This window comes from Pan troglodytes, chromosome X, assembly GCF_028858775.2.
Source record: "Pan troglodytes isolate AG18354 chromosome X, NHGRI_mPanTro3-v2.0_pri, whole genome shotgun sequence".
NCBI classification, from domain to species: Eukaryota; Metazoa; Chordata; class Mammalia; order Primates; family Hominidae; genus Pan; species Pan troglodytes.
The window spans coordinates 137,420,193-137,432,533 of record NC_072421.2 but is presented as its reverse complement, the minus strand read 5'-3'; the positions used below and the strand labels follow the sequence as shown (position 1 = coordinate 137,432,533).

General features: G+C 41.2%; 1 protein-coding gene across 1 annotated transcript; it reads left to right on the top strand.

Annotated features, from left to right (window-relative positions):
- The first annotated feature begins 786 nt into the window (after positions 1-786).
- On the top strand, positions 787-10,635 carry CXHXorf66 (chromosome X CXorf66 homolog). The gene is made up of 3 exons (XM_009439712.4): positions 787-942; positions 8,142-8,295; positions 9,624-10,635. The coding sequence occupies exons 1-3, from the start codon at positions 855-857 to the stop codon at positions 10,465-10,467; spliced, it is 1,086 nt and encodes a 361-aa protein (XP_009437987.3). The 5' UTR covers positions 787-854; the 3' UTR covers positions 10,468-10,635.
- The last annotated feature ends 1,706 nt before the right edge of the window (positions 10,636-12,341 follow it).

Here is a 12,341-nt window from a genome sequence, read left to right as displayed (position 1 = left end):
TGCTCTGCCACCCAGGCTGCAGTGCAGTGGTGCCATCTAGGCTCACTGCAACCTCTGCCTCCTGGGTTCAAGTGATTGTCTTGTGTTAGCCTCCTGAGTAGCTGGGATTACAGGCACCTGCCACTACGCCCGGCTAATTTTTGCATTTTTTTTTTTATGGTAGAGAGGGAGTTTCACAATATTGGCCAGGCTGGGGGTTTTCCAATTAATATTTAATTTTATTATATTCCAATGGCCCCAAATGCATAATTTCAAAGACTGTCACCTTTATAGGACATGTTCTTTCATTTCTTTTTTACTCTTTATTTTATTTTTTTTGAGACAGAGTCTTGCTCTGTCGCCCAGGCTGGAGTGCAGTGGCGCAATCTCGGCTCACTGCAACCTCCACCTCCCGGGTTTAAGTGATTCTCCTGCCTCAGCCTCCCAAGTGGCTGGGATTACAGGTGCCCACCACCATGCCCAGCTATTTTTGCATTTTAATAGAGACAGGGTTTTACCGTGTTGGCCAGGCTGGTCTTGAACTCCTGACCTCAAGTGATCCGCCCACCTCCGCCTCCGAAAGTGCTGGGATTACAGCTGTGAGCCACCGTGCCTTGAACCCGGGAGGTGGAGGTTGCAGAGAGCCAAGATGATGCCATTGCACTCCAGCCTGAGCCAAACTCCGTCTCAAAAAAAAAAAAAAAAAAGTCATTTGGTAAAATTTGTATACAGAAGCTTATGCTTCCCTATGGTGAGATTATGTTGTCAGAGTATGACACACAATGGTAATGATGTCATAAATGCCTAGAACACTCTGAACTGTATAAATTCAGTAGTTACCTTAGTAGACAAATCATTTGAACCAAGTTGCGGACATGAATCTTGTTATTTGTGTCCTACTTTTGTCCATTTGGAAAAATAATTGTATGACTACAAACCAAACCAATGGATCTTCTACTACAGGTAGGTGCCTAACCTTAAAACTTGTAAATTATGATCTGTTATAGTATACATTAAAGTAGTTGATTAGAAACGCCAGCTGTATTTAAGAAATCTGCTGTTACTTTTAGCAGTGTTAACATTAGTAGGTCTTCAAGAATTTCTAATACAACAGCTGATATTAAAAAACTTAAGCAAAATATAAGCATCAAGATGACAGACTTATGGTCCTCCTTTACCACCCTTCCCCACTCAATATACCAACCTGTCCCCACCAAACTAGCTAATACTATATAAATGAATCTGGCAAGGGACTTAACATACAGTAGGGGTTTATTTTTGTGTTTTGTTTTTTTACTTTAAGTTCTGGGATACATGTGCAGAACTTGCAGGTTTGTTACACAGGTATACATGTGCCATGGTGGTTTGCTGCACCTGTCAACCCATTATCTAGGTTTTAAGCCCCACATGCATTAGGTATTTGTCCTAATCCTCTCCCTCCCCTTGCCCCCAACCCCCACAACAGGCCCCAGTGTGTGATGTTCCTCTCCCTGTGTCCATGTGTTCTCATTGTTCAACTCCCACTTATGAGTGAGAACATGCAGTGTTTGGTTTTCTGTTCCTCTGTTAGTTTGCTGAGAATGATGGTTTCCAGCTTTACCCATGTCCCTGCACAGGACATGAACTCATTCTTTTTTATGGCTGCATAGTATTCCACGGTGTATATGTGCCACATTTTCTTAAACCAGTCTATCATTGATGGGCATTTGGGTTGGTTCCAGGTCTTTGCTATTGTAAATAGTGCTGCAATAAACATACGTGTGTATGCGTCTTTACAGTAGAATGATTTATAATCCTTTGGGTATATATCCAGTAATGGGATTGCTGGGTCAAATGGTATTTCTTGTTCTAGATCCTTGAGGGATTGCCACACTGTCTTCCACAGTGGTTGAACTAATTTACACTCCAACCAACAGTGTAAAAGCGTTCCTATTTCTCCTCCTCTCATCAGCATCTGTTGTTTCCAGACTTTTTAATGATCACCATTTTAACTGGCATGAGATGGTATCTCATTGTGGTTTTGATTTGCATTTCTCTAATGACCAGTGATGATGAGCTTTTTTTCGTATGTTTGTTGACCACATAAATGTCTTCTTTTGAGAAGTGTCTGTTCGTATCCTTCGCCAACTTTTTGATGGGGGTGTTTGTTTTTTCTTGTAAATTTGTTTAAGTTCCTTGTAGATTCTGGATATTAGCCCTTTCTCAGATGGATAGATTGTAAAAATTTTCTCCCATTCTGTAGGTTGCGTGTTTACTCTGATGATAGTTTCTTTTGCTGTGCAGAAGCTCTTTAGTTTAATTAGATTCCATTTGTCAATTTTGGCTTTTGTTGCCATTGCTTTTGGTGTTTTAGTCATGAAGCCTTTGCCCATGCCTATGTCCTGAATGGTATTGCCTAGGTTTTCTTCTAGGGTTTTTATGGTTTTAGGTTTTACACTGAAGTCTTTAATCCATCTTGAGTTAATTTTTGAATAAGGTGTAAAAAAGGGATCCAGTTTCTGTTTTCTGCACATGGCTAGCCAGTTTTGCCAGCACCGTTTATTAAATAGGGAATCCTTTCCCCATTACTTGTTTTTGTCAGGTTTGTCAAAGATCAGATGGCTTTAAATGTGTGGTGTCATTTCTGAGGCCTCTGTTTTGTTCCTTTGGTCTATGTATCTGTTTTGGTACCAGCACCATACTGTTTTGGTTACTGTAGCCTTGTAGTATAGTTTGAAGTAAGGTAGAGTGATGCCTCCAGCTTTGTTCTTTTTGCTTAGGATTGTCTTTGCTATACAGACTCTTTTTTGGTTCCATATGAGATTTAAAGTAGTTTTTTTTAATTCTGTGAAGAAAGTCAGTGGTAGCTTGATGGGAATAGCATTGAATCTATAAATTACTTCAGGCAGTATGGCCATTTTCACGATATTGATTCTTCCTATCCATGAGCATGGAATGTTTTTCCATTTGTTTGTGACCTCTCTTATTTCCTTGAGCAGTGGTTTGTAGTTCTCCTTGAAGAGTTCCTTCACATCTCTTGTAAGTTGTATTCCTAGGTATTTTATTCTCTTTGTAGTAATTGTGAATGGGAGTTCACTTATGATTTGGCTCTCTGCTTATCTATTATTGGTGTATAGGAATCCTTGTGATTTTTGCACATTGATTTTGTATCCTGAGACTTTGCTGAATTTGCTTATCAGCTTAAGGAGATTTTGGGCTAAGATGATGGGATTTTCTAAATATACAATCATGTCATCTGCAAACAGAGACAATTTGACTTTCTTTCTATTTGAATACGCTTTCTTTCTTTCTCTTGCCCAATTGCCCTGGCCAGAAGTTCCAATACTATGTTGAATAGGAGTGGTGAGAGGGCATCCTTGTCTTGTGCAGGTTTTCAAAGGGGATGCTTCCAGCTTTTGCCCATTCAGTATGATATTGGCTATGGGTTTGTCATAAATAGCTCTTATTATTTTGAGATATGTTCCATCAATACCTAGTTTATTGAGAGTTTTTAGCATGAAGGGGTGTTGAATTTTATCAAAGGCCTTTGCTGCATCTATTGAGATAATCATGTGGCTTTTGTAATTGGTTCTGTTTATGTGATGGATTACATTTATTGATTTACGTTTGTTGAACCAGCCTTGCATCCCAGGGATGAAGCCGACTTGATGGTGGTGGATAAGCTGTTTGATGTGCTGCTGGATTCGGTTTGCCAGTATTTTATTGAGGATTTTAGCATCAATGTTCATCAGGGATATTGACCTGAAATTTTCCTTTTTTGTTGTGTCTCTGCCAGGTTTTCATATCAGGATGATGCCGGCCTCATAAAACGAGTTTGGGAGGAGTCCCTCTTTTTCTATTATTTAAAATAGTTTCAGAAGGAATGGTACCAGCTCCTATTTGTACCTCTGGTAGAATTTGGCTGTGAATTGTCTGGTCCTGGGCTTTTTTTGGTTGGTAGGCTATTAATTACTGCCTCAATTTCAGAACTTGTTATTGGTCTATTCACGGACTTGACTTCTTCCTAGTTTAGTCTTGGGAGAATGTGTGTGTCCAGGAATTTATCCATTTCTTCTAGATTTTCTAGTTTATTTGCATAGAGGTGTTTATACTATTCTCTGATGGTAGTTTGTATTTCTGTAGGATCAGTGGTGATACCCCCTTTATTATTTTTTATTGTGTCTATTTGATTCTTCTCTCTTTTCTTCTTTATTAGTCTGGCTAGTGGTCTATATATTTTATTAATGTTTTCAATAAACCAGCTCCCGGATTCATTGATTTTTTTTGAAGGGTTTTTCATGTGTCTATCTCCTTCAGTTCTGCTCTGATCTTAATTATTTCCTGTCTTCTGCTAGCTTTTGAATGAGTTTGCTCTTGCTTCTCTAGTTCTTTTAATTGTGATATTAGGGTGTCAATTTCAGATCTTTCCTGCTTTCTGATGTGGGCATTTAGTGCTATAAATTTCCCACTTAACACTGTATTAGCTGTGTCCCAGAGATGCTGGTACGTTGATTCTTTGATCTCATTAGTTTCAAAGAACTTCTTTATTTCTGACTTAATTTTGTTATGTACCCAGCGGTCATTCAGGAGCAGGTTGTTCAGTTTCCATGTAGTTGTGTGGTTTTGAGTGAGTTTCTTAAACCTGAGTTCTAATTTGATTGCACTGTGATCTGAAAGACCGTTTGTTATGATTTCCGTTCTTTTGCATTTGCTGAGGAGTGTTTTACTTCCAATCACGTGGTTGGTTTTAGAATAAGTGCTATGTGGTGCTGAGAAGAATGTATATTCTGTTGATTTGGGTTGGAGAGTTCTATTAGGTCTACTTGGTCCAGAGCTGAGTTCAAGTTGTGAATATCCTTGTTAATTTTCTGTCTCATTGATCTGTCTAATATTGACAGTGGGATGTTAAAGTTTCCCACTATTATTGTGTGGGAGTCTAAGTCTCTTTGTAGGTGTCTAAGAGTTTGTTGTATGAATCTGGGTGCTCCTGTATTGGGTGCATATCTATTTAGGATAGTTGGCTCTTCTTGTTGCATTGATACCTTTACCATTATGTAATGCCCTTGTTTGTCTTTTTTGATCTTTGTTGGTTTAAAGTCCGTTTTTTCAGAGGCTAGGATTGCAACCCCTGCTTTTTTTGGCTTTCCATTCACTTGGTAAATATTCCTCCATTCCTTTATTTTGAGCCTATGTGTGTCTTTTCACGTGTGATGGGTCTCCTGAATACAGCATACTGATGAGTCTTGACTCTTTATCCAATTTGCCAGTCTATGTCTTTTAATTGGAGCATTTAGACCATTTACATTGAAGGTTAATATTATTATGTGTGAAGTTGATCCTGTCATCATGATGCTAGTTGGTTATTTTGCACATTAGTTGTTGCAGTTTCTTCATAGTGTCATTGATCTTTATATTTTGGTGTGTTTCTGCAGTGGCTGGTACTGGTTTTTGCTTTCTATATTTAGTGCTTCCTTCAGGAGCTCTTGTAAGGCAGGCCTGGTGGTGACAAAAATCCCTCAGTATTTGCTTGTCTGGAAAGGATTTTATTTCTCTTTCATTTATGAAACTTAGTTTGACTGGATATAAAATTCTGAGTTGAAAATTCTTTTCTTTAAGAATGTTGAATATTGGCCCCCACTCTCTTCTGGCTTGTAGAGTTTCTGCAGAGAGATCCTCTGTTAGTTTGATGAGCTTCCCTTTGTAGGTAATCTGACCTTTCTCTCTGGCTGTGCTTAACATTTTTTCCTTCGTTTCAACCTTGGAGAATCTGATGATTATGTGTCTTGGGGTTGCTCTTCTCCAGGAGTATCTTAGTGGTGTTCATTGTATTTTCTGAATTTGAAAGTTGGCCTGTCTTGCTAGGTTGGGGAAGTTCTCCTGGATAATATCCTGAAGTGTGTTTTCCAACTTGGTTCCATTCTCCCCGTCACTTTCAGGTGCACCAATCAATCGTAGGTTTGGTCTTTTCACATAGTCCCATATTTCTTGGAGGCTTTGTTCATTTTGTTTTTCATTCTTTTTTCTCTAATCCTGTTTTCACACCTTATTTCAGTAAGTTGATCTTCAATCTCTGATATCCTTTCTTCTGCTTGATTGATTTGGCTATTGATACTCGTATGTGCATCACGAAGTTCTCGTGTTGTGTTTTTCACCTCCATCAGGTCATTTATGTTCTTCTCTAAATTGGTTATTCTAGTTAGCCATTTCTGTAACCTTTTATCAAGGTTCTTAGCTTCCTTGCATTTGGTTAGAACATGCTCCTTTAGCTCAGAGGAGTTTGTTATTACCCATCTTCTGAAGTCTACTTCTGTCAATTCATCAAACTCATTCTTTGTCTAGTTTTGTGCCCTTGCTGGAGAGGAGTTGTGATCATTTGGAGGAGAAAAGACATTTTGGTTTTTGGAATTTTCAGCATTTTTGTGCTGGGTTTTCCTCATCTTTGTGGATTTATCTACCTTTGATCTTTGAGGCTAATGACCTTTGGATGGGGTTTTTGTGTGGGGGTCCTTTTTGTTGATGTTGATATTGTTGCTTTCTGTTTCTTAGTTTTTCTTCTAACAGTCAGGCCCCTCTTCTGCAGGTCTGCTGCAGTTTGCTGGAGGTCCACTCCAGACCCTATTTGCCTGGGTATCACCAGCGGAGGCTGCAGAACAACAAAGATTGCTGCCTGCTCCCTCCTCTGGAAGCTTTGTCCCAGAGGGGCACTAGCCTGATGCCAGCCAGAGCTCTCCTGTATGAGGTGTCTGTTGACCCCTGCTGGGAGGTCTCTCCATCCGGGAGGCACGGGAGAGTCAGGGACCCACTTGAGGAGGCAGTCTGTCTCTTAGCAGCTCTGTGCTGGAAGAATCCTCCTTGTCAGAATCCACTGCTCTCTTCAGAGCTGGCAGGCAGGAATGTTTAAATCCGCAGAAACTGTGCCTACAGCCACCCGTTCCCCCAGGTGCTCTGTCCCAGGGAGGTGGGAGTTTTATCTGTAAGCCCCTGACTGGGGCTGTTGCCTTTCTTTCAGAGATGCCCTACCCAGTGAGGAGGAATCTAGAGAGGCAGTCTGGCCACAGTTGCTTTGCAGCGCTGTGGTGAGTTCCACCCAGTCCGAACTTCCTGGCCTCCTTAGCACTGTCAGGGGGAAAAGTGCCTCCTGAAGCCTCAGTAATGGTGGACGCCCCTCCCCCCACCAAGCTCCATCGTCCTGGGTCTACTTCAGACTGCTGTGCTGGCATCGAGAATTTCAAGCCAGTAGATCTTAGCTTGCTGGGCTCCATGGGAGTCGGATCTGCTGAGCGAGACCACGTGGCTCCCTGGGTTCAGCCCCCTTTCCAGGAGAGTGAATGGTTCTGTCTCACTGGGCTTCCAGGTGCCACTGGGGGGAAAAAAACTGCTACAGCTAGCTCTGTGTCTGCCCAAATAGCCACCCAGTTTTGTGCTTGAAACCCAGGGCCCTGGTGTTGTAGGCACACGAGAGAATCTCCTGGTCTGTGGATTGCCAAAACCATGGGAAAAGCGTAGTATCTGGGCTGGATAGTACAGTCCCTCACTGCTTCCCTTGGCTGGGAGAAGGAGGCCCCTGGCTCCTTGCACTTCCCAGGTGAGGCAATGCCCCACTCTGCTTCTGCTCACCCTCCTTCGGTTGCACCCATTGCAGTCCCAATGAGATGAACTGGGTACCCCTAAGTAGTTCCAGTGAGATGAACTGGGTACCTCAGTTGGAAATGCAGATATCACCCCCCTTCTGCGTTGGTCTCGCTGGGAGCTGCAGACCAGAGCTGTTCCTATTTGGCCATCTTGCCAGATCTCCAGCATATAGTAGGTTTTTAACAGAGGTTTGTTTTTATCACATCCTTTTTCAGTTACACACACACATTCACACACACGTTAACACTCAAGTACACTTATACATGCAAGACATACACACACAGATTCAAAAACCTGGGTAATGTGATAAGCAAGCCAAGATTCAGGGATAACCCAGGTAATGGTATGGATTAGTCAGCGATGCCTCCCAGATTTAGCTTCTGGACTGGCTGGATCCATGAGGTAAAAACATAACAGTGGTACAATTAATCAGGTTTAAAAAATAATTGATGAAGAAATGTTACTACACTATCTACACTATCAAACCACTATCAATGTGGAAAAAAACTTGGTTACTTAACACCTTCTCTGATTATACAATCTCTTTGCAGGAGATAAACCTGTTGAATCAATGCAGACAAAATTGAACTACCTTAGAAGAAATCTACTCATTTTAGTTGGTATTATCATCATGGTTTTTGTCTTTATCTGTTTTTGTTATCTCCATTATAATTGTCTGAGCGATGATGCGTCCAAAGCAGGAATGTAAGTTTTACTCCTTTAAATTAAGAGTGCAAGGTGTGTGTGTGTGTGTACATATAGCGGAGGTTTCATTGTTGTTCAGGTTACTTAATATTAACTTTAGACTTCTGAAGAGCTACCAACCTTTTGTAGGTGAATATTTTCCCTTAAATTATATCAGCTCTTAAATATTCTCTAGTACATTATTAACTTCAGTCAAAGTGTCTCTTGTTCAAGGTTCAGCTGAACTCCAGGACATTAATTGCATTATAAATTCAGTGCAGGAAAAGAGGGCATGAATATCCAAATAAGAGTGGGAAAATGAAGAGAAAAAGAGAGGGAATTGGGTCTCTGTTTTTCAAAGACAATAAAACATTTTGGATAATCTACCATTTTAAGACTTAATCACATGAAAAATTATTCACTGTTGTTGCTCTCATGATCTCAGTGCCTGCCTTTTATATACTAGTTCCCTAAAAATATCCCATTCCAAAGACTGGTGACTAAAACGTGGTACTAGTACTGTATTCCTTTAGTTTCAGAGGAATGTTATGAATTTAAATATGCACCGATAACTTGATGTTGTAAATATGATACAAAAACAATGACTTTTCCTACAGTTTTTTTCTTGTGATACATTATCAATTTGTGACTTTTTTATAAAAAGTTTAATTCTGAAATAAGTGAGGTTCATTCTCTCTCTCTCTTTCTCTTTGTGTGTGTGTGTGTGTGTGTGTTTCTCTCTTTTTACAGCAGATTTGAAATAACTTTGTGTAATTCTATATGTGGATTATATGGTTATCTAATGTGGTTAAATAGTAAAATGCTCTTAAGAAAAAGCATTAAACAAGAGTCCATATTTATAACCTTAGTTGTGGCTTTCACCACTCCAATTCTGTTTTTGTGTTTTTGTTTGTTTGTTTTTGAGACAGAGTCTCACTTTTTCACCCAGGCTGGAGTGCAATGGCATGATCTCGGCTCACTGCAACCTCTGCCTCCCAGGTTCAGACGATTCTCCTGCCTCAGCCTCCCAAGTAGCTGGGGACTACAGGTGTGCGCCACCACACCAGGCTAATTTTTGTATTTTTAGTAGAGATGGAGTTTCACCATGTTGGCCAGCCTGGTCTCAAACTCCTGGCCTCAAGTGATCTGCCCACCTCGTCCTCCCAAAGTGTGGGATTACAGGTGTGAACCACCGCACCCAGCCGTCACACTCCGATTCTTACTGTGTTCAGTTTTCATATTAAAGCCCCAAAAGACCACAGGTCTAAGCAGTACCATATGTTCTCTGATAATAGTAATAGGTCTCTTTTGTTTTAAATCATTATACTCCAAATTTTCTATACTTTCAGGGTCAAGAAAAAAGGCATAACAGCCAAGTCATCCAAAACATCATTCAGTGAAGCCAAGACAGCCTCTCAATGCAGTCCAGAAACACAACCCATGCTATCTACTGCAGACAAGTCATCTGATTCCTCGAGTCCAGAAAGGGCATCCGCACAATCCAGCACAGAAAAATTAATCAGACCCTCAAGTCTACAAAAGCCATCCATACCAAACAGTGCAGGAAAGTTAACTAGGCCATCATATCCAAAAAGGTCATCCAAGTCATCATGCTCAAAAAAATTAAGCAAGTCATCTCACCTGGAAAAGGCACATAAGAAAGGCAGCCTAGAAAAATTATATAAGCTAGACTATGTGTGTAAGCTAGCCAGTTCAGATAAGCCAGTCAGGCCACCTCAGCTATTCAAGCCACTTTATTCATCTCATCCACAGAATGAAATCTCACCATCCAAGCCATTCGGTCTACAGGAATTGGCTAAGCCTCCCAAACATTTTAATCCAAAAAGGTCAGTGAGTCTAGGCAGGGCAGCCTTATTATCCAACTCTGAATTAGCTGAAACTTGTCAACCCTACAAGAAAAAACATCTTGTTACCAAAACTTATAGGCCTTTGGTCAATGATATTTCTGAGGCAAAGGAGAAAAACACTCAAAACCTACATGTTTCAAGCAAAGTCAAGTCCTCTTCCAGGTCCTTTCGTAAGTTAGATTCCAGGAACAATGCATACGGTGATCATGTGAATGACAGCAATACGATGAAATATTATAGTGAGGTTGACAGTGATAAGGTTATAATCATTACGTGCGACAGAGGGTACAATCAAGTCAGCTCTGAAGTAACCCTAAATGATTAGGAGCTCAACAAAAATAAAATCCAAGTGTGAAAGAGCAAACTTATACCAACTATTTTATGCTCATCATCCCTTAAGAAACCAGTAGAGGGAAAAATCACTATCAAGATCACCCATATCTGTCTTGGAGGCGATTTATTTTAAAAATATCAATAAAATGCATGACATAAATTACTATTGTAATTATTATTTCATTTTAGGGGGCACAAGGATCTTTTGATGTTTCTTACTTAGACCTGGTCACTTGGATAAGAACCATAAACATACACTCACACAAACCTAGAAAGAAATTGCAAGATGGGGCCGGGTACGGTGGCTCACACCTGTAATCCTAGCACTTTGGGAGGCTGAGGCGAGCAGATCACCTGAGATCAGAAGTTCGAGACCAGCCTGGCCAACGTGGTAAAATCTCGTCTCTACTAAAATTACAAAAATTAGCCAGGCGTGGTAGTGGGCGTCTGTAATCCCAGCTACTCGGGAGGCTAAGGCAGGAGAATCGCTTGAATCCAGGAGGCGGAGGTTGCAGTGAGCCGAGATCGAAGAGCTGCCCTCCAGCCTGGGTAACAGAGCAAAACTCCATCTCAAAAGAAAAAAAAAAAAAGAAATTGCAAGATGGGTATCCTAGACTCTTCCTTCCCTAGGATTAGCTCTCAACTGAAGTCCTAATCCAATTATTTTTTAATGTTTATGTGCAGTCCTCACAGTTGAAGACTCTTTTTCTGTCATGCCCAGTGCTTGTTGGAAATAGCTCTGTGCTATGGACTAAATGTTTGTGTTCCCCCAAAATTGATGTGTTGACACCTAATCCCCTATGTGATGGTATCAGGAGGTATCAGGCTTTGGGAGGCAATTAGGTCATGTGAGTACCTTTCAGCCCTATATAAGGGTACTAATCCTTTATAAGGGACTGAAGAGACTAGAGTTCACCCCTTCCGCAATGTGAGGACGCAGTGAAAAGACCCCACTTACACATCATAGAGCCGGCCCTCACTGAATACTCTTGTGCCTTGATCTGAACTTCCTAGCCTCCAGAATTGTGAGCAATAAATTTCGGTTGTTTATAAGCCACCCAGTTGATGGTATTTTACTATAGCAGCCTGGATAGACTAAAACATTCTGTTCGCTTGGTTCCGGCTGAGTTGGAGAAATTCCTGATAACCACTTGTTGTTGTTGTTGTTGTTGTTGTTGTTGTTGTTTTTGAGACAAAGTCTCACTCTGTCGCCCAGGCTGGAGTGTAGTGGTGTGACCTCAGCTCACTGCAACCTCTGCCTCCTGGGTTCAAGTGATTCTCCTGCCTCAGCCTCCCAAGTAGCTGGGACTACAGGGGCATGCACCACCAAGCCTGGCTAATTTTTGTATTTTTAGTGGAGACAGGGTTTCACCATGTTGCCCAGGCTGGCCTCGAACTCCTGACCTCAAGTGATCCACCTGCCTCGGCCTCCCAAGCTGCTGGGATTACAGGCGTGAGCCACCGTGCCTGACCTTCCTGATAACCACTTTTAACACCATTGTCTCTGGTGGCTGTTACCTAAAATGAAGATCCAGACTGTGGCACCCACACTTGGAGCACCATAACATTAGTCTAAGTGTTCTAAATTTCGTAACTCTCAACGAGGCTTTTCATTGTTTTTGTTACTCTTCAGAATGGTAAAAGAGTTTGCCCTGCGTGCATTCTCCAAAGGTCTCAGTTGGTGGTCTACTCATCCACATATTTGTTCTACATGGCACCTCTCCACTCTGAGTCAGAAAGGATGGGAAGCCAGAGGAGAATCTTGGAGTTTTATCCTCTAGGTTTCCCATTGATGAAATGTTATCCTTCCCTTCTTCTAAGGGCATCATTGAGAAAATCAGGCAAAGTCCTATATTCCCAGCCTAT

Excerpts from the sequence above, each read along its gene's own strand:
- CXHXorf66 (XM_009439712.4), top strand. The coding sequence starts at position 855 with ATGAATCTTGTTATTTGTGTCCTACTTTTGTCCATTTGGAAAAATAAT. Across the intron at positions 943-8,141 it reads CAATGGATCTTCTACTACAG|GAGATAAACCTGTTGAATCA; the intron begins GTAGGTGCCTAA and ends ATCTCTTTGCAG. Across the intron at positions 8,296-9,623 it reads GATGCGTCCAAAGCAGGAAT|GGTCAAGAAAAAAGGCATAA; the intron begins GTAAGTTTTACT and ends CTATACTTTCAG.